Source organism: Podarcis tiliguerta (assembly GCF_965153285.1).
Source record: "Podarcis tiliguerta genome assembly, chromosome: 16".
Classification (NCBI taxonomy): Eukaryota; Metazoa; Chordata; class Lepidosauria; order Squamata; family Lacertidae; genus Podarcis; species Podarcis tiliguerta.
The window spans coordinates 17,847,195-17,865,198 of NC_139549.1; the positions used below are offsets into that span (position 1 = coordinate 17,847,195).

Consider the following 18,004-nt stretch of genomic DNA (forward strand, 5'->3'; position numbering starts at 1 on the left):
CACAATACATTTAAAGTGGTATGGTGCCACTTCAAACAGACATGGCTTCGCCCAAAGGATTCTGGGAGCTGTAGTTTGCTAAGAGTGCTGAGAGTTGTTAGGATACCCCAGTTCCCCTCCCGGAGCTACAATTCCCAGTGTTTCCTATGAAAAGGGAGTGATTGTTAATCCACTCTGGGAATTGTAGCTCCGGGAGGGGAACTGGGGTCTCCTAACAGCTCTCAGCACTCTTAGCAAACTACAGCTCCCAAAATTATTTTGGGCGAAGCCATGACTGCTGAAAGTGACATTGTTGAACTTTACATGTACAGTGGTACCTCTGGTTATGTACTTAATTCGTTCCAGAGGTCCGTTCTTAACCTGAAACTGTTCTTAACACCTGAAGCATCACTTTAGCTAATGGGGACTCCCGCCGCTGCTGCTGCTGCTACTGCTGCGCCGCCGCTGCACGATTTCTGTTCTCATCCTGAAGCAAAGTTCTTAACCCGAGGTACTATTTATGAGTTAGCGGAGTCTGTAACCTGAAGCGTATGAAACCAAAGGTACCACTGTACAGTGTGAATGTGGTCTGTGTATGCTTTCTTTCTTGCAATAAACCACCTCTTTTTAAGATGCCTTGTTTGATTATATGTTTTAGGGAATAAATGTGGGATACGCCTTTGTTTAAAAAACCCTCTTGATTATTTCTTCATGCAAAAGACCGCCTCCTCTCTCAAGGTAAGTTTGAGGTGAGGTGGGTGCACGTCTTTCGCCTGTGTTTGGCTGCAGCAGCATCAAGCTGGGGAACGGCTGCCTGAAGGCCTTTTGGAGTCGCTCCTCCCTTCCAGGGTGTCCTCTCCACGCTGCCTGCCATCTCCCTTGAAGCAAGTGGCTTTTTGCCAGGGCTGAGCAACCACTGAACATTTCCTGGGAGCGAGATGGGTGGGGCTCCCCTGAGAACTCATTGACTGGAAGGTGGGGCTTGGCTTGGCACCTGTGACTGCTTTCACTTTCCTCTTTCTTTCTCTCTCTCTTCTCCTGCTTTCCCGGTCGCTTCTCCCACAATGTCAGGGCACACCACCAACCTAAGGCTCAAGCTCCCCTTCGCCTGTGTTTTCCTTCAGTTCCTGACTATTCTCCTCTTCGCCCTCTTCGTCCAGTATGATGCTGAAACAAGCGCCAAGCTCTGGCACGAGGAACTGGCTTTCCGCAACAAGAGCCACCTGCAGAACGAGTTTTATATGCGCTACCCAAGTGAGTATTTACTGGTTTTGTTTTATTTTGTCTCTATCCTGCTTTCCTCCCAGGAACCAAAGCTGCTCACAAAAATTAAATGAAGCAGGGAAGGAAACACAGAAAGCTTAAAACATATGAAAGACATAAATAGTTGGAAAGTAATTATTATTGCTGTTATTATTAGTATAGATGTATACTCCTTTTTCCTGATGGGACTCAAGGCGGCTTACAGATACAGTGGTACTTTGGAAGTCGAACGGAATCCATTCTGGAAGTCGGTTTGACTTCCAAAACAGTTTGGAAACCAAGGCACAGCTTCCAATTGGCTGCAGGAAGCTCCTGCAGCCAATTGGAAATTGTGGAATTCGCAATGGACATTCAGGTTCCAAAGAACGTTCGCAAACCGGAACAATCACTTCTGGGTTTGCATCTTTTGAGACCCAAAATGTTTGTCTTGCAAGTCATTTGAGATCCAAGGTATGCCTGTAAAAGCAAGAACCAGTGAAATTGTAGGAAAAAACAATCATTACAAAACAATTAAACATTGTTAGATTTAAAACTGTATAGACATATAAAGTCTGTTTAAAACATACAAATAACCAAAATAGAAACAGCACAGCACCAGCCCTTTCTTTAAAAGCAGTCAGTTCCTAAAAGAACAGGAAAGTCTTCACCTGCTGGTGGAAGGACGACAAGGAGGGCAACAGTCTGGCTTCTCCAGGGAGGGAGTTCCAAAATCTGGGAGCAGCCACTGAGAAGGCCCTCTCCTGCATCCCCACCAATTATCAATGTGAGGGTGGCAGGACTGAGAGGCAGGTCTCCCGTGAAGTTCTCAGAGCCCATGCAGGTTTGTATGGGAAGATACAGTCTTTCAGATATCCTAGATTTAAGCCAAAGTCTCTCCATTTTTTTATCCATTCACTTATTTGTAAAATCTCTCTACTGTTTGATTGCGTTATAAAAACCCAGAACACCCCTCGATGTGATTTACCAAAAGAATAAAACTAAAAAACGGTCAGTAAAAACAGTTAAGAGCAACTATTTAAAACATTCAGATAACAATTAGGATTATTAATAAGCTAAAAACGAATTAAAACACTTGCCAACATTCTATAGATCTGGTCAGGTTTGTCTAGACAGAAATGTTTTAAGCAGTCATCGAAAAGGGTAGGCTGCTGCTTGATGTCAATAGACATGGAGCTCCATATATTATTGAAAAATAGCATTTAAAAATGCATTGCATTCAGGAAACTTGATTGCCAAAAAAAGAGAGTATATTATGAGAAGTGAGTATTAAAATCCTGACAGATTTTTGTGAAGGGTTTTTATTTTATTTTAAAACAAATCGTTGGCTGATGTGGAAATATTACAAGCTGAAGGCTGCAGAAATGAGAAACTGAAATTGACAGTCATCCATCTTTAAGCATAACAGAATCAAATTATATCCAGTTTACTGAAATCCTGCTCCTATCCTCCTTTCCTGAATTTAACCCTGAGCCCCTAAGACCTATTCACACAGGGACATACATTTACTCTTGTATTTAAAATATTTCTATACCACTTTTCATCCAAGCAGATTCCTGGATAGTATACAATAATATAATGGGGACGAGCTGTGGCTCAGTAGAAGAGCCTAGAGTGTCTAAATGTATAAGATTATGTCTAATAATGTGTATAATATGCAAGAGTTGTTCATATTTTTATCAGAACTGTACAGAAAAACTCACTTCCCACCACAATTAAGGAGCAAGCAGTGGATTGGAAAATCCCATCCCTGGTTGCTTGTGAATCCCTGCAATTCTATCTTTCTGCAGCTTTTACTGGTTACAATTGAAGTGAAAAGGTGCTCCTGGAGACCCATCCCCATTGTAGGAGATCAGCTGCCCCATAACTGAAGGTATCCACATGGTTATCGGCCTTTAAAAGGTTGCAATGTTACTGCAAAAGGAAGCCGACAATTGTTCTGTTTGCAGACTGCAATGGCTCCTGTGTGTGTATTGGATCTTATCAGCACACGTATTCTCATTCGCTATCAGAGAAAACTCTTTGAAGCTGGCTGTGCATACATGGCGAGTGTACATTTCAGCCTTGGAATCTAGTTGAACAGGCAAAGGTCTTTTGTAAGCGGCCTTCCTGGGTAACCGCATTTGGAATACAGTGGTAAATTGGTTCTCAAACTTAATCCGTTCTGGAAGTCCGTTCCAAAACCAAAGCATTCCAAAACCAAAGCGCGCTTTCCCATAGAAAGTAATGCAAAACAGATTAATCCATTCCAGACTTTTACAAACAACCCCTAAAACAGCAGTTTGACATGAATTTTACTAACCAGAGCATTTATCCATAAAATGAAAGCAATAATCAATGTAATGTCCTATAAAAAAAAAATAAGACAGTATTGTAGATTATAAAAAATTAATTTTTTTTTCCTTACCAGCACTGATGATAGTCATTGTTTGGATGGGGGGCTTCTATCCATTTTCGCAGTCACGCAATCAATCAATCAGTAGTTGAACTGGTTTCAACACAGTCACAAAAACAAATTAACCAAAAAAGCCTTAAAAACAAAAACGCAAAATAAATAGCAAAAGCAAAAGCACCAAACTTAATTCGTTCTGGAAGTCCTTTTGACTTCTGAAATGTTCAAAAACCAAGACGCAGCTTCTGATTGGTGCAGGTGCCCCCGAAACAATAGCCAACAGCTGCACTGGATGTTTGGCTTCTGAAAACCATTTGAAAACCGGAACACTTACTTCTGGTTTTTGGCGTTTGAGTACCAAGGTACCACTGTACTGTGACTGCACTGGGAATGCTGTGCACAGTTCTGGTTGCCTCGCCTCAAAAAGGATATTGCAGAGTTGGAAAAGGTTCAGAAAAGCGCAATCGAAATGATTTGAGGGGATGGAGCAAATCCCCTAATGAAGAAAGGTTGCACTTTTGTTACTTCTTAGTTTAGAGAAAAGGGAAGTAAGAGGTGACATGATGGACATTTATAAAATTACGCATGGCATGGAGAAAGTCGGCAAAGAAAAGCTTTCCTCCCTCTGTCAAAACACTAGAACTCATGGACACCCAATGAAATGGAATGTCAGAAGATTCAGAACAGATAAAAGAAAGTATTTCTTCATGCAGGACGTGGTTAATCTGTGGAACTCCCTCCCACAAGACACAGTAACGGGCATTTGTGCTCACATTTTAAACCAGTCCATTTCTCACCCTGATCCAGGTTTCCAAGATGTTCACACTATGATCTTTGTTGGCTTCGGCTTCTTGATGACCTTCCTGAAACGGTACAGCTTTGGGGGTGTGGCCTTCAACTTCCTGATAGCTGCCTTTGCCATCCAGTGGTCTATCCTCATCCAGGGCTTTTTCCATTCCTTCCATAATGGCAAAATCCACATTGGAATAGAAAGGTGAGCAAAGTGGCTCCTTCTCCAAGCTGCTTGGCCTTGGGAAAGGGCCTTAGAGACTCAGTTTCAGCCAGGGAGAGGCAGCAAGAGACCAATTCAGGAAAGCTTGATACCATCTTGGAGGTCTGGGGACCCAGGGGGCAGTGGATTGGTGTAAGAAGGAGGGTGGGAGGAAAGGACAACATAAACAGTTCATGTTAACAAATGTTTAACAAGATACCTGCGAAAGTCAAAAGTAGGGGGAATGATTTACTGGAAACAGGTATCAGAAAGTAGGTGCTGCCCCTGGTCAATAGAGACAATTATATGGTTATAGGTGAGGGTGGGGGTCAGTCTGGATGATACTCTGGGTCCCTTCTGCACCTGTTTAGACTTAAGTAGCAGAGGCTGCTGATTCAGCCAAACCAGTCCCTTTGTCAAGGTAATGGCCTTTTCTGGGCTGTGAAGTACAGCTATTTAACATATCCAAAGAAGTTGTTCTGTTGTCATAGAGACAAATGGGTATTCCTTATACTACCTCACCTGGCTGGATGCCACATCATCCTAGGATGGGCAACAATAAACCAAGAGATGCTGTGTGGAAGAGCATTTTGACTGGTTCTGGAAGCTAGAGACAGAGAGGCTTGTCTTGTTCTGTGCTGGACCCAAAGCTGCGGCTTGGGGCTTCTCTGGAGACCTAATGGGGAAGCAAGATCTACTAATGCTGTGAGCCCCTCCATCCCACTCAGGTTGTATATATATGTAAATAAAACCATATATCCTCTAGACACTACAGTCTCCACTGACCCTCATTTCAAGGCACCCCTGGAATCTCTCACCACTTGGAGATTGGGGTGTGTGTGCAACAGTATATTGTTACATGCCACTACCCCAATCTTGAGCTGGTGATAGAATCTAGGGGTTTCAGGAACTCAGGGCATCATCCAGACTGACCCCCAAACCCACTATTATATTACAGGGCTTGTCTCCCAGTGCTCCTTTCACCAGACATGAGCAGTTGCAAGCTTTCCGTAGCCAATCAGAACTCCCCATTGGACGACTTTGATGGTTGTGTCGTGTAGGTCAATCCTCTGCGGATGTCCCTTCATTGGCCCTGAGTTAATTGGAGTTAACTTACAGCATTGCAGGGGGCTGGACTAGATGACCCCTGAGACCTCGTCCAACTCTACAATTCTATAATTCTGTGAGGAAAGGGCGGCAGCCTAGACTGTCACATTCAGACTGTTGCTTCCAATGTTTTCTGCCAGCATGATCAATGCCGACTTCTGTGCTGGGGCAGTCCTGATCTCTTTCGGAGCCGTTCTTGGCAAGACGAGTCCTGTCCAGCTGCTACTGATGACTGTATTGGAAGTCACCCTCTTTGGCATTAATGAATATATCTTACTTAGTTACTTTGGGGTGAGTCTTTGCATTAAAATGATGCTATTTAATCATGTATTGCATTTGTGTCTTGTATTTCTGTCAGGTTGTTTGAGGTAGCAATGTGTACATGCAACAAACATTGGGAGAAAATCCTTGCAATAGTGTATACATTAGTCAAAGCCACATACCAAAAAATGCTTATTAGGAGAAATTCACACTAAAGCGCTGAAGAATTTTCATGAAGATTTATTTATTTTTAATCACAAATTGCTGCAGAAATGTGAAGAGATGAGAGCCAGTGTGGTATAGTGGCTAGACTGTCATATGAGGACCCGGGTGAAACCAGGGTTCAAATTCCCACTCAGTCATCGTGAATCTCACTGGCTGACCTTGAGTTTTTAGGGAGAAAGGTGGGATACAAATGCAAGTCATAATAAAAATAATAATTTAAGATAGTAATAAATGATAAACTGAGAGAACCAAAATTGACAGATGCTTCTGTCCCTATCACGCTGTGCCCTTTGCCGAAGCAAATTTGGATGAATGTTGAATAAAGATGTTATCTGGAGAGACCCTCAAAGGATATTTCTGAAATTAATTCTGGGCCTGGAGCCCCCATACTTTGCCTTAGCTTTTTGCTTCAGTTAATTTGCACATCCCTTTTTGACGGTAAACCTGTGTAGGCAGGGACAGTCTTTTTTAACAGACTGTATAGAAGCCGCTCTGGGAGCCTTTTCGGCTGAAGTGTAGGGTATAACTGCTAATAATAATACAGTACTAATAATATCTGTGTGTGTCACTTTCGCAATTGTGTGGTCCTTTCTGCCCTTCTGGCTCAGGCAAAGGATGCTGGGGGCTCCATGACCATCCATACCTTTGGGGCCTACTTTGGATTGATGGTGTCCAGGATTCTTTACCGGCCTCAGCTGAAGAAGAGCAGAGAACGAGAAGGCTCAACCTATCACTCAGATCTCTTTGCTATGATTGGTAAGAGCCACCACATAGGTGGAGGGTTGTTGCTGCTGTTAATAGCTCAATCTTATAGGAAGAGGGGTTTTTAGAGCAAGAGGGAATGGACTGTTTTCTGTCCCAGAAAAATGAAGTTAGGAGAGAAGGGCCACCTTCTAGTCCAGAACCTTCTCCCTCACAGTGGCCAGTCAGGAAATAACACCTTAAGAACCTAACAGAAGAACATAAGCAGAGCCTGATGGATCAGACCAATGGCCCATCTAGTCCAGCATCCTATTCTCACAGTGGCCAACCAGATGCTTGTGGGAAACCCACAAGAATGGCCTGAGCACAAAAGCAACTCTCTCTTCCTGTGACTACCAGCAGCTGGTATTCAGAAGCATTACTGCCTCTGACCAGTGCATAGCCATGGCAGCTAGTAGCCACTGGTTGCCTTATCTTCCTCCATGAATTTTTCCAGTCCTCTTTTAAAGCCCTCCAAACTGGTGGCCATCACTGCCTTCTGTGGGAGGGAGTTCCATTGTTTAACTCTGTGTTGCATGAAGAAACGCTTTCTTTTGTCTGTCCTGACTCTTCCAGCTTCATTGGATGTTCATGAGTTCTAGTGTTATTGTGGCGTCAGTGCGTCTGGCTGTTAACCAGAAGATTTGGGGTTCGAGTTCACCCAGGGATGGCTGTGGGCAGGATTTCTGCATTGAACGGGGTTGGAATAGATGACCCCCGAGATCCCTTCGAACTCTACAATTCTATGAAGAAAGAAAGAAAGTCGTTTCTCTAAATATGACTTTACACCCCTATGTCTTGGTTGTTTCTTACCAACTGGATGCTGCTGGAAAGTCCAGTGGAGGCAGAGCATGCGCCTCATGGCTAGTTGTCTGTGACTTTGTCCAATCCTCTTTTAAAGCTGCTTCCCTTTCTTCCCTCCATGCAGGTACTCTCTTCCTCTGGCTTTTCTGGCCCAGCTTCAATTCAGCGGTGGCGGCCCATGGAGATGACCAGCTACGGACGGTCATGAACACCTACTTCTCCCTGGCTGCGAGCACCCTCACCACTTTCGCCCTCTCGGCCCTGGTGAATGGAGGGGGCAAGCTGGACATGGTGAGGCCAGTTTGGTGGCCTCTTTTGTAGGGCTTTGGGTGAAAAGAGCATCCCTGCTCACCCCTGTCATACATTAGATCAGGCTTCCTCAACCCTGGCCCTCTAGGTGTTTTGAAACTACAATTCCCATCATCCCTGACCACTGGTCCTTCTAGCTAGGGATCATGGGTGTTGTAGGCCAGTAACATCTAGAGGACCAAGGTTGAGGAAGCCTGCATTAGATTCTGGGGCTTCCAGACTGTCGTTCTTTTCTGAGGGGATTAAATCACATCTTGGCAGGTCAACAACCTCTCTTCCCTCAAAAGACTGGATTTTTTGGCAACAAGGAAAGTGAAGGGGAAATGACTTGCTTTCATGTGACATCATCTAACTTCCCAGCAAGCAAATCAGTGCTCATGAAATAACCAACACCATCTAATCTCCCTGTCAACAAATCAAAGAATAGATAGTCTGAAAGCACTTATGTGGGAATTAAATTCTAGTTCCCATTTAAAGAGCGATGTGGAAGACCCTTTGATTAGTTCCCTTTTCCCTCCTATTAAAAACTACACAAGACACTCTCTTTTTAAAGTTTAAATAGCAAATAACTTTTACTCAGTGTACTTGTACTTGCAGATTAAAATATACGACGTAGGTAGGAGTTACTGTACTTATGCTGCTAATACACCTTACGTAGATTTGCATCTGAGATAAATACTGTTACAGCCTAGCTCTGAGGCAGACAGCAGCATAACAGAACATACCTGCTGCTCTAACTGTTAAGGCTGTCCATAACTGCCATAACTGTACCAACTGAAATAACTGCCTCTGGCGTATGACATCACAGAGTTCTATAGCCCCTGTGAACATTAATCCTTTACTTAACATTTTGGATGCTTTCATGCCACACTTTGGGCCATTGATGTAAAGCAGTATCGTGCCATTTGAAACAGCCATGGCTTCTTCCTCAGAAGGATTAAGGGTGCTTAATTGGGGTAATTCCGCTGCAAAAATGTGCATGTCAGGCAAAAAGGCATGCCAAAATGTGCCTATTAGGTGAAATTTGCGCTGAAATACTGATGGGGGAAAATAATTGTTGTTTATTTTTAAAAATCACAAATTTTAGAATGAAACAACGAGAAGCTGAAATAAGCTGAAATTGACAGATTTGCTCACTCCCTAGCCTAGAGAGCTTCCTTCAATGCAGGTTAGGGGGCTGAGTTTCCCCCTCGCTGCTGCACACCCTCCTCCTATCCTGCCTCACACTGAAGCCATTTGATTATCTATTGATTTTCTCTTACCAGGTTCATGTTCAAAATGCAGCCTTGGCTGGTGGAGTGATTGTTGGGACCTCAGGAGAGATGATGCTGACCCCATTTGGAGCCATGATTGCAGGGGTCTTGGCTGGCTCTGTGTCAGTTCTTGGCTTCAAATTCCTTACGGTATGTTTCCCTCCCAAACAACAGCAACTTTTGGGGAAATGCAAAGAATTCTGTGCCACAAGGAAGTGACATTACCAGTTTTCCTTGGAAGGGCCATAACTCAGTGGTGGGGCATTTTTACACCCTAGTCCAGGGATAGCCCTTGTTACGCCTTCCAGGTTTGAGCTCTAGATTTCTGAGCAGCCACTAAAAGAAGCGTCAGTAAATCATTATTCTTTATGCCAGCATGTGGGCCTTCAAAAAGGGGCAGTAAACATGAATGGGGTGAGAAATCCATCGCCTCCCAAATTAGTTTGGATACTTCTCAGGACACCATAGAATCATAGAATTATAGAGTTAGAAGGGATCCTCAGGGTCATCTAGTCCAACCCCCTGCAATGCAGGTATGTCAGCTAAAGCATCAACGGCAGATGGCCTCTGCTTTGAAACCTTAAAAACCAGCCCCCCAAATGCCTGCATGACCAGGCAACCTCACCATAAACCCCAGTAGCTCAAGTTTTACTGAACAACAAAGGCACCTCCTGCCATCATAAATACTGGGAGTCTCCTACAAGCCCCTTCTGGATTCTAACACTGTACAGTGGTACCTCGGGTTACAAACGCTTCGGGTTACAAACGCTTCAGGCTATAAACTCCGCTAACCTGGAAGTAGTACCTCGGGTTAAGAACTTTACCTCAGGAAGAGAACAGAAATCGTGCGGCGGCAGCAGGAGGCCCCATTAGCTAAAGTGGTACCTCAGGTTAAGAACAGTTTCAGGTTAAGAACAGACGTCCGGAACGAATTAAGTTCTTAACCAGAGGTACTACTGTAATTGAAACGATCTGCCATGGTGACTAGAGATTTGGTGCCATTTTAAAAAATAGTAATAATAGGGTTCAGGTTCCCAAGATTTTGGGGGAACATTATGTGCATCTTTGTGAACAGAAAGTGCCCCACTAGATGGGTGAGTACCACCACACACAATCCCCAGGAGGCCACCTAGATGCTTGATGCAGGAAATCCAGGACTAGAGCCTCCTCGAGAGATGGCAGTCTATCTTGCGGCATGGAATCCCATCCGCTCTGTGCCAAAATTCTTTTTGTGCTGAATGCCTCTTCCTCCCCAGCCCTTTCTGGCCTCCAGGCTGAAAATGCATGACACCTGTGGAGTCCACAACCTGCATGGGATGCCAGGAATCCTTGGCGGCCTCCTTGGCGTGCTGGTGGCAGGGCTGGCAACAGAAGATGTTTACGGAGATGGGTGAGTCCTGGTGAGAGCCAATGTAGCTTAATGGTTCTTCCATAAACTTTGATCTATGGAAGTGGCCCTGTTACAGGTGTCACATAATGCACATTCCACATTTGTAAGAAATCAATCTTTTAGAGCGGTATATTGATGCTAGGCAGGCACCCATGTTGCACTCCTTTTGGTGCTTGGTAAAAACATTTTTTTAATAATGATGATTACATTTTTTACCTGCCCTTCACCAACAGGTCCCAGAGAGGGTTACAACAATTTTAAAGTAGAGAATTGAAGACAGTTAAAATACTTTGTTTTTGTTTAGTCATTTAGTCGTGTCCGACTCTTCGTGATCCCATGGACCAGAGCACGCCAGGCACTTCTGTCTTCCACTGCCTCCCGCAGTTTAGTCAAACTCAAGATGGAAGCTACCAGCATGAGTTAAAATACTACATTCACAATAATAAGGTGTGACCTGAAACATGCAAATCTCAGGTGTCAAAGGCCAAAGCAAAGAGGTTTAGGCAAGCTTACCCAGTTATGTAAATGTCAACATGTGTTTTTAGCTCATTTTTTATTTTAATTGTTTTTTGAATGTTTTACATATATGCATGCATGCATACATACATACATGCATGCATAAATTTATTTGTATGCTGCCTTTTCATAGAACCATGCTCAAGGCAGCTTACAACATGAAACAGCACAAAATTACAAACAAAACAAAAGTAAATAAATGTCTGTAACTGTTGTTATTGATAATTTTTCATGTTTTATTCTTCTTGTGAATCTCTCTGAGGCTTTTTTCTTACTATCAAGCGGTATATAAATTTTATGAAACAAATAAATGTAATTGGTGTGTTGGGGCTAAGGGTTCAAATCCCCACACATTGAGTGGCCTTCAGTCTATTCTCTCTCAGCCCAGACAACCTCACAGGGTTGTTGTAAAGATAAAATGGGGTAGAACCTGTTGGAGGGAGAGTGGAATATAAATATAGATAACAATGTTAATATTAATCCAACTCGTAAGAGATCAGACTCCAGCCTGTTTCCAGGACAGGCCAAGCTTGTTGAGACCCACTCACTGGATCTTGTCTGTTGCCTTTGCAGCCTGGCGGACATCTTTCCTCTTGTCGCCTCTGGGAAACGGACCACCACGTACCAAAGCCTTTTCCAGCTGAGTGGTTTGGTTGTCACTCTGGGATTGGCTATGACTGGTGGAAGCATTGTGGGTGAGTTTTTCCATGGCCAAAGATTTGAAGGTGGAGGTAATGCCATTCCCAACCCTTTGCAAGGAATGAGGAGGGGGAGCTTTCCGATTATTCAAAATATTTCTATTGTACTTTCCCCACAATAATTTCAAAAGCACCCCCAACTCCCTCAGCCATTCTTCATAAGGGTTGGTTTCCGGACCCTTAATCATTTTGGTCACTCTCCTCTGCACACCTTCCAGCTTGTCAACATCCTTCTTAAATTGTGATGCCCAGAATGGACACAGTAATCCAGGCATGGTCTGACCAAGGCAGAATATAGCAGTACTATGACTCCCGTTGATCGGGACATTAGGCTTCTGTAGATCCAGCCTAGAATTGCATTAGCTTTTTATGTTGCAGTTGCCATAACCATCACCACCACAATGCCCTAGAATGATCATTTGAACCTGGCACTGTAGAGCTGAATAGGGAGTGTCATGGGGCCATTTTCCACACAGCCCTAGACGCAATAACAGAAAAATAATAAATATATCTTCAGTGGCAGTAACAGTTCTCATCATTATCTGTCCTGGTGACAGAGTGGCTCCCCTAAATTTCACCAGGCTCAGCCCACCATAGATGGTACCACAATTCCTAGCATCGCCCCCCTTCACTTCTGAAGGCAGAGGGGTACCCTTGAGTGCCAAGAATTACTTTTGGTAGTTGACTGTTTGCTACTCCCTGAGCATTGAAGATCATGCTAAAGGCCCATCCAGTCCAGCATCCTCTCATGGGAGAATTTGTTTCAACACTTTGTGTGCATTTGCACATCACATTGCCCTTAGTTTGGCTTGTACAACTTACCTGGCTCCATAGAGGAGCAGCGCAAAAAAATCTGTGTTGTACAGCCCCTCTCTCTGAGTGGTGAGAGACTCCACAGGTTTCTGATCTTACCCAGGGTTTGGTGTCCTTGGAATGAAGGTTGATGGAGACCGTGGTGTCTTTTTAAAAATTTATAAATCTTTATTAAACATTCAACAATTACATACATAACAATGTGGAGACTGTGGTGTCTTTAGGATGTTTGGTTTTATTTACTGTTAAGTTGTGGGCGAACATGTCAGACGACACAGCGATTCTTTAAACAGCTCTTCTTTATTCAGATGCCAGAACAGAACTAGGCTGAGGAGCTCAGTCAGCCTGCTTATATAGAGCTCCAGAACAATGCAACTGTTGCCATTTTCTAAAACTATCCAATCACTGAACGTCACTTTTCGATCCTTCATTTGCATGCAAAACTATCCAATCACTGAATGTCACTTTTCGATCCTTCATTTGCATAACTATCTACAGTATCCCCCTGCTGGCCCAGGGTGAGAACTTCAGTACATAACATTTACACATATATACAACTTGAGGACAAGATGGAGGAGCTCACAGCATGAATTCCCCAATAGATCTTGCTTCCTCTGTTAGGTTTCCAATGAGATCTCCAAGTCATAGCTTGGGGTCCAGCACAGAGGCACACATGTCTCTGTGCCTCTGCCATCAACTGGAACTCAGCCCCCTTTGGCCTCTTGTTCCCCATAGGAATATGTGCCATCCAGCCAACTGAGGTGGGAAAAGGTCCACCCATTTATCTCTATGGCAAACTCTTAGGAACGTAAATGGTACTCTCTGTGTGAGCCAGCCAGCGGAGTATGGTGGTTAGAGTGTCAGACTCTAGATGATGAGACCAGGGTTTGAATCCCTGCTTGGCCATGAAGCTCGCTGGCTGACTTTGGCCCAGTCACTGCCTCTCAGCCTAAGCTACATCGCAAAATTGTTGTGGGAGATAAATGAGGGGGAGAACCATGCACACCACCTTGAGCTCCTTGGAGGAAAAAAGGCGAGATACAAATGCAGTAAAAGAAATAAAACACTTAAAGGGCAAGCCAAACCAGTTTGACTGGTTCACCAGGTTTCCTCCTGTCAATTCTAACTTCGCTGTCACAGGTTTGGAAGGGACCCACGGATATCATTCAGATTCACACCCTAAATAGTTATCACTATTAAAATCATGGGAGGGTAGATTTCAAATTTTTGAAGGCACCACTTTGATCGCTACATAAAACCATTTAAAACAGAGTTTAGCAATGTTGGTTCTGATGACAGTATTGCATGAGAAAATAGAGAAGACCGAATTGTGGTCACTGAAACAGTATTGAACCAATCAATTTTCTACATTCATTTCTTTTTCAAGGCACAACCTTTTTCTTGCCACTGGAGGTCAGTACAAGCTAAAATATGGATATTTCCCAGCCATGGCCTCCTCAAACCAGTAATTTGAGGATGGACTTGGGCTGGATTATAAAAATAGAAGGGCTATTTTGTTTAATGTTGGAAGAACTCAGAAAGATTTTGGCCACATTTACACCATACATTTAAAGCACTGTGATACCACTTCAAATGGTTCCCCAAAGAATCCTGGGAGCTGTAGTTTCTTAAGGGTGCTGAGAGACCCCCATTCCCATCACAGACCCACCAATTCCAGAATGGTTTAAGAAATCAATCCCACTTTCCAAGGAAGTACAGTGGTGCCCTGCAAGATGAATGCCTCGCAAGACGGAAAACCCGCAAGACGAAAGGGTTTTCCGTTTGCAGAGGCGCTTCACAAGATGAATTTCCCTATGGGCTTGCTTCGCAAGACGAAAATTGACGAAAAATATTGAAATTTTTTTTCGCTCCAAAAAGCGCTAAGCTGCTAAAAGCATTTTAGCAGCAAAACCGCTAATCCCTTAAGCCTAAAAAAGCCGTTTTTAGCCCTTAAAATGTCAATAGCGCTAATAGCGCTAATCCGCCAATGGGCTTGCTTCACAAGACGAAAAAACTGCAAGACGAAAAGACTCGCGGAATGGATTCTTTTCGTCTTGCGAGGCACCACTGTATGGAAATTGTAGCTCTGGGGAGGGAATGGGGGGGGGGGTGTCTCTCAGCACCCATAGTTCCCAGAATTCTTTGGGAGAAGCTGTTAGATGTATGGTGGTATGACTGTGGCTTCATGTCCTGCATATGAAGGCAGCTTAGAGTTCTCCTTCTATGCCATGACACACACACCCCATTCCTCCCTCTCGCATTTCCCAGGGTTCATCATGAGGTTGCGGATACTTGGATCTCCGAATGACTCTCTCTGCTTTGAAGATAATATCTACTGGGAGGTATTTGCAGACTTTTGCTGTTTATTATTTGATCATTAATACAGTGGCATCAGTATATTATTTTGCCCTGTCCCCATCCCACTGATGAAATGACTGCTTCCAGGTGACCCTTGAGGAGCTCTGCTTCCCATCTCCCTGTGTGGGATATTTAAAGGGCGGTCAAACCAACTATTCGTGTTTTGCTAGATAGGCACATGATAGGAGCTGAAGCTCGCAGAGTTTTCCTGTAAACTTGCTAAAGAGAACTCTGTGAGAGACACTCCAACTGTGCTTTGAAAGGGGGAGGGCATTGCTGTATATTATCCTTCCTGCCTGGGCACACCCTCTCTTTCTATCTCTCTTCATCCTGCCAGCAATGTGAGAACAAGCTCTAATGCCATTTCAAGCAAGAAGTGTGTCTTTGTAACTGAATTGCCATTTTAAGCCTGCCTAAACAAATTTGCTGTTTCTGCTACTCTTCAACAAGTATTCTGTAGTTGTTATTTTTACCTTTTACAAGACTCTTTGTAATATTGTTATTTTAAGGGAGAGAAAGGGGGAGAATACCAGGAAAATCTAGTCTGCCTTAAACATCCTGGATTACTTAAACTAAAAGGCCAAAACTAGCCTAGCTAAGCTTCCATTTTCAGCTGCAAAGGGGTGGCACTGCTGAACTCACAAACGTGAGGAAAGAAGGATAATATCTAATAAATATATCCTCTCCTAGCATCTATTCACATCCCAGCACCCATGAGGTGAGGGGGGTTGGGATGTTGGTGTCCTTTTCTCACCTGATCGCTCCTTCTACTTAGGTTCCTGAGGATCATCACAATGGCTTCCAGGGTGTTGTGGTTGTGAGAGCCCAGGAGACAGACAGAGACTCAAGCGCCTGACAGAATGCTGCCGTCTTCTACACAGCAGCAGGCAAAAAGATGAAAGCAAGGGATCTGCCATGTTCAGGAGATCCCAGCCATTAGGAGATCTGCTCTGAAGTCAAAATACCACAAATGTGGTTCCAAGGCTCCAGTCCCCTTAGAAGGCAGAGTCAGAGGATTCGCCAGATGATTTGCCTGTGGTGACTCTGTTTTGCAAAGGAGTGCATTCTGCGTATTCTCAGAAGCACTGCCTTATGTGTTATTACTTTGCATATTCCAAAGGTGAGCCATGGCCACCCTGAAACAGGTTCCAGCATTACACACTGATGATCCACCCTTCTCAAATGAGGCCCTTGACCCTTTGGACAAGAAGGACCCTGAAGCCAAGATGAAGATGAAATGGTCAAATCTTCGACCTAAATATACTTGCCTTCACTTAGGGATTTCTTCCACAAGACTGCCAAGGCAGTGCTCATTTCCTGAAAGGCTGGTGGCTAACTACTGCCATTTTTGTGGTATTTGTTCATCATCCTGTGATCCAAAAATACAACTTGGCCTTTCAACATAAAATCCTTGGCTAGCATGGTTGAAACCTCGGAAAGCAAACATCAGGACAGAAATGCAAAATCAAACAGGGGGCGGTAGTTGGAATATTTGTAATGATTTGATTACTAATATTTGTATTTAAATAGTGGAAACATTTGTGTGATGACTTACATATTTTTTTTATTATGCCCTAAATCCATATAACTGAAGTCCTGAGAGACCCTCTTGTGCTATTTCAAATATCTGTTAAAATGACAGTCGTTTGCTCCATCTGTTAAAAACAAATGAAAAGTTTAGGATGTCTGTGGTGACCCTCAGAACCTTCTGACTGAGTAATAATGAGCAGATTTATTGTGGCAGACGTCTTTGCCACAATAAATCTGTTAGTACTGAGGATGCCACAAGACTTTCTGTTGCATTTGCTGCAACAGATGAAATGCAAACTAACCCCTCTGGCGAGAGTCACCATGGCAGGGATTTTCAAGAAGTAAATCTATGGCCAGCACAGAGGCCTGATGCTGAGCTGACCCAGAACTGAGTTCTACCTTTAGAAAAGCCCCAGGAGTATTTTTAGGAGGCGGCGGAGAAGCATCATGCTCTCCAGAAAAACACAGACCAATACAGAAGTCTCTCCAGGCTAGAATATTATTATTATGTATTCAGTTTATATACTGCCCTTTATCAAAAGATCCCAAGGCTGTGCACAATATTAAGAACACATTTTAGAGAGCATCAATAGTAAAAAAAAAAAAAAAGCATACTAACAGACAACATAATAATAAAATCATCATAATAACACCAATACTGGATAGCTTAGTTGGTTAGAGCATGGTCTGATAACGCCAAGGTTTCAGGTTTGATCCCTATGTGGGACAGCTGTATATTCCTGCAATTCAGGGGGTTGGACTAGATGATCATCAGGGTCCCTTCCAACTCTACAATTCTATGATTCTGACAGTGCCCCCACTCACAGTTTTAACAGGCCATAGATTATTTAATGGCTAAAGACCTGGGTAAAGAGGAATGTTTAGAGGAAGCTGCCTTATACTGTACTGAGTCAGACCACTGGTCCATCTAGCTCAGTACTGCCTACACTGACTGGCAGCAGCTCTCCAAGGTTTCAGGCAGGGAAACTTACACAGGTTTACTGGAAATGCCTGAACATGGGACCTTCTTAATCACTGGGCAACTGCCCTTTCCCACTTTTCCCCCAAAAGGCTGGGATATATGCTACATAACAAGAATTGAAGTTATGGAAAAGTTACGACAGTATTCTCAATGTTTTATGTCATGTTGTAATCTTTTCTCCAAAGGAAATATTTGAAACAGGGATAATGTTTCTCCAAATATTTCCTACTGTCCCATTCAGTCTCTGCCGCCCCCCTGGCAGTTCTCACAGTATATTAAAGTACTATCTGACATGAATTAAACCCTTTGACTTCTTCCTCTAATAACTTCATTTGCCACCCCCTGTTTTTGTTCTGGAAATGGGGTACAATTCTTACTAGATTTTTTTTGTATCA

General features: G+C 43.5%; 1 protein-coding gene across 1 annotated transcript; it reads left to right on the forward strand.

Annotated features, from left to right (window-relative positions):
• Positions 1 to 730: 730 nt before the first annotated feature.
• RHBG (Rh family B glycoprotein) lies at positions 731 to 16,690 on the forward strand. The gene is made up of 10 exons (XM_083417377.1): positions 731 to 1,233; positions 4,439 to 4,625; positions 5,870 to 6,020; positions 6,824 to 6,971; positions 7,885 to 8,051; positions 9,335 to 9,472; positions 10,579 to 10,712; positions 11,802 to 11,923; positions 15,008 to 15,081; positions 15,873 to 16,690. The coding sequence occupies exons 1-10, from the start codon at positions 1,044 to 1,046 to the stop codon at positions 15,951 to 15,953; spliced, it is 1,392 nt and encodes a 463-aa protein (XP_083273503.1). The 5' UTR covers positions 731 to 1,043; the 3' UTR covers positions 15,954 to 16,690.
• The last annotated feature ends 1,314 nt before the right edge of the window (positions 16,691 to 18,004 follow it).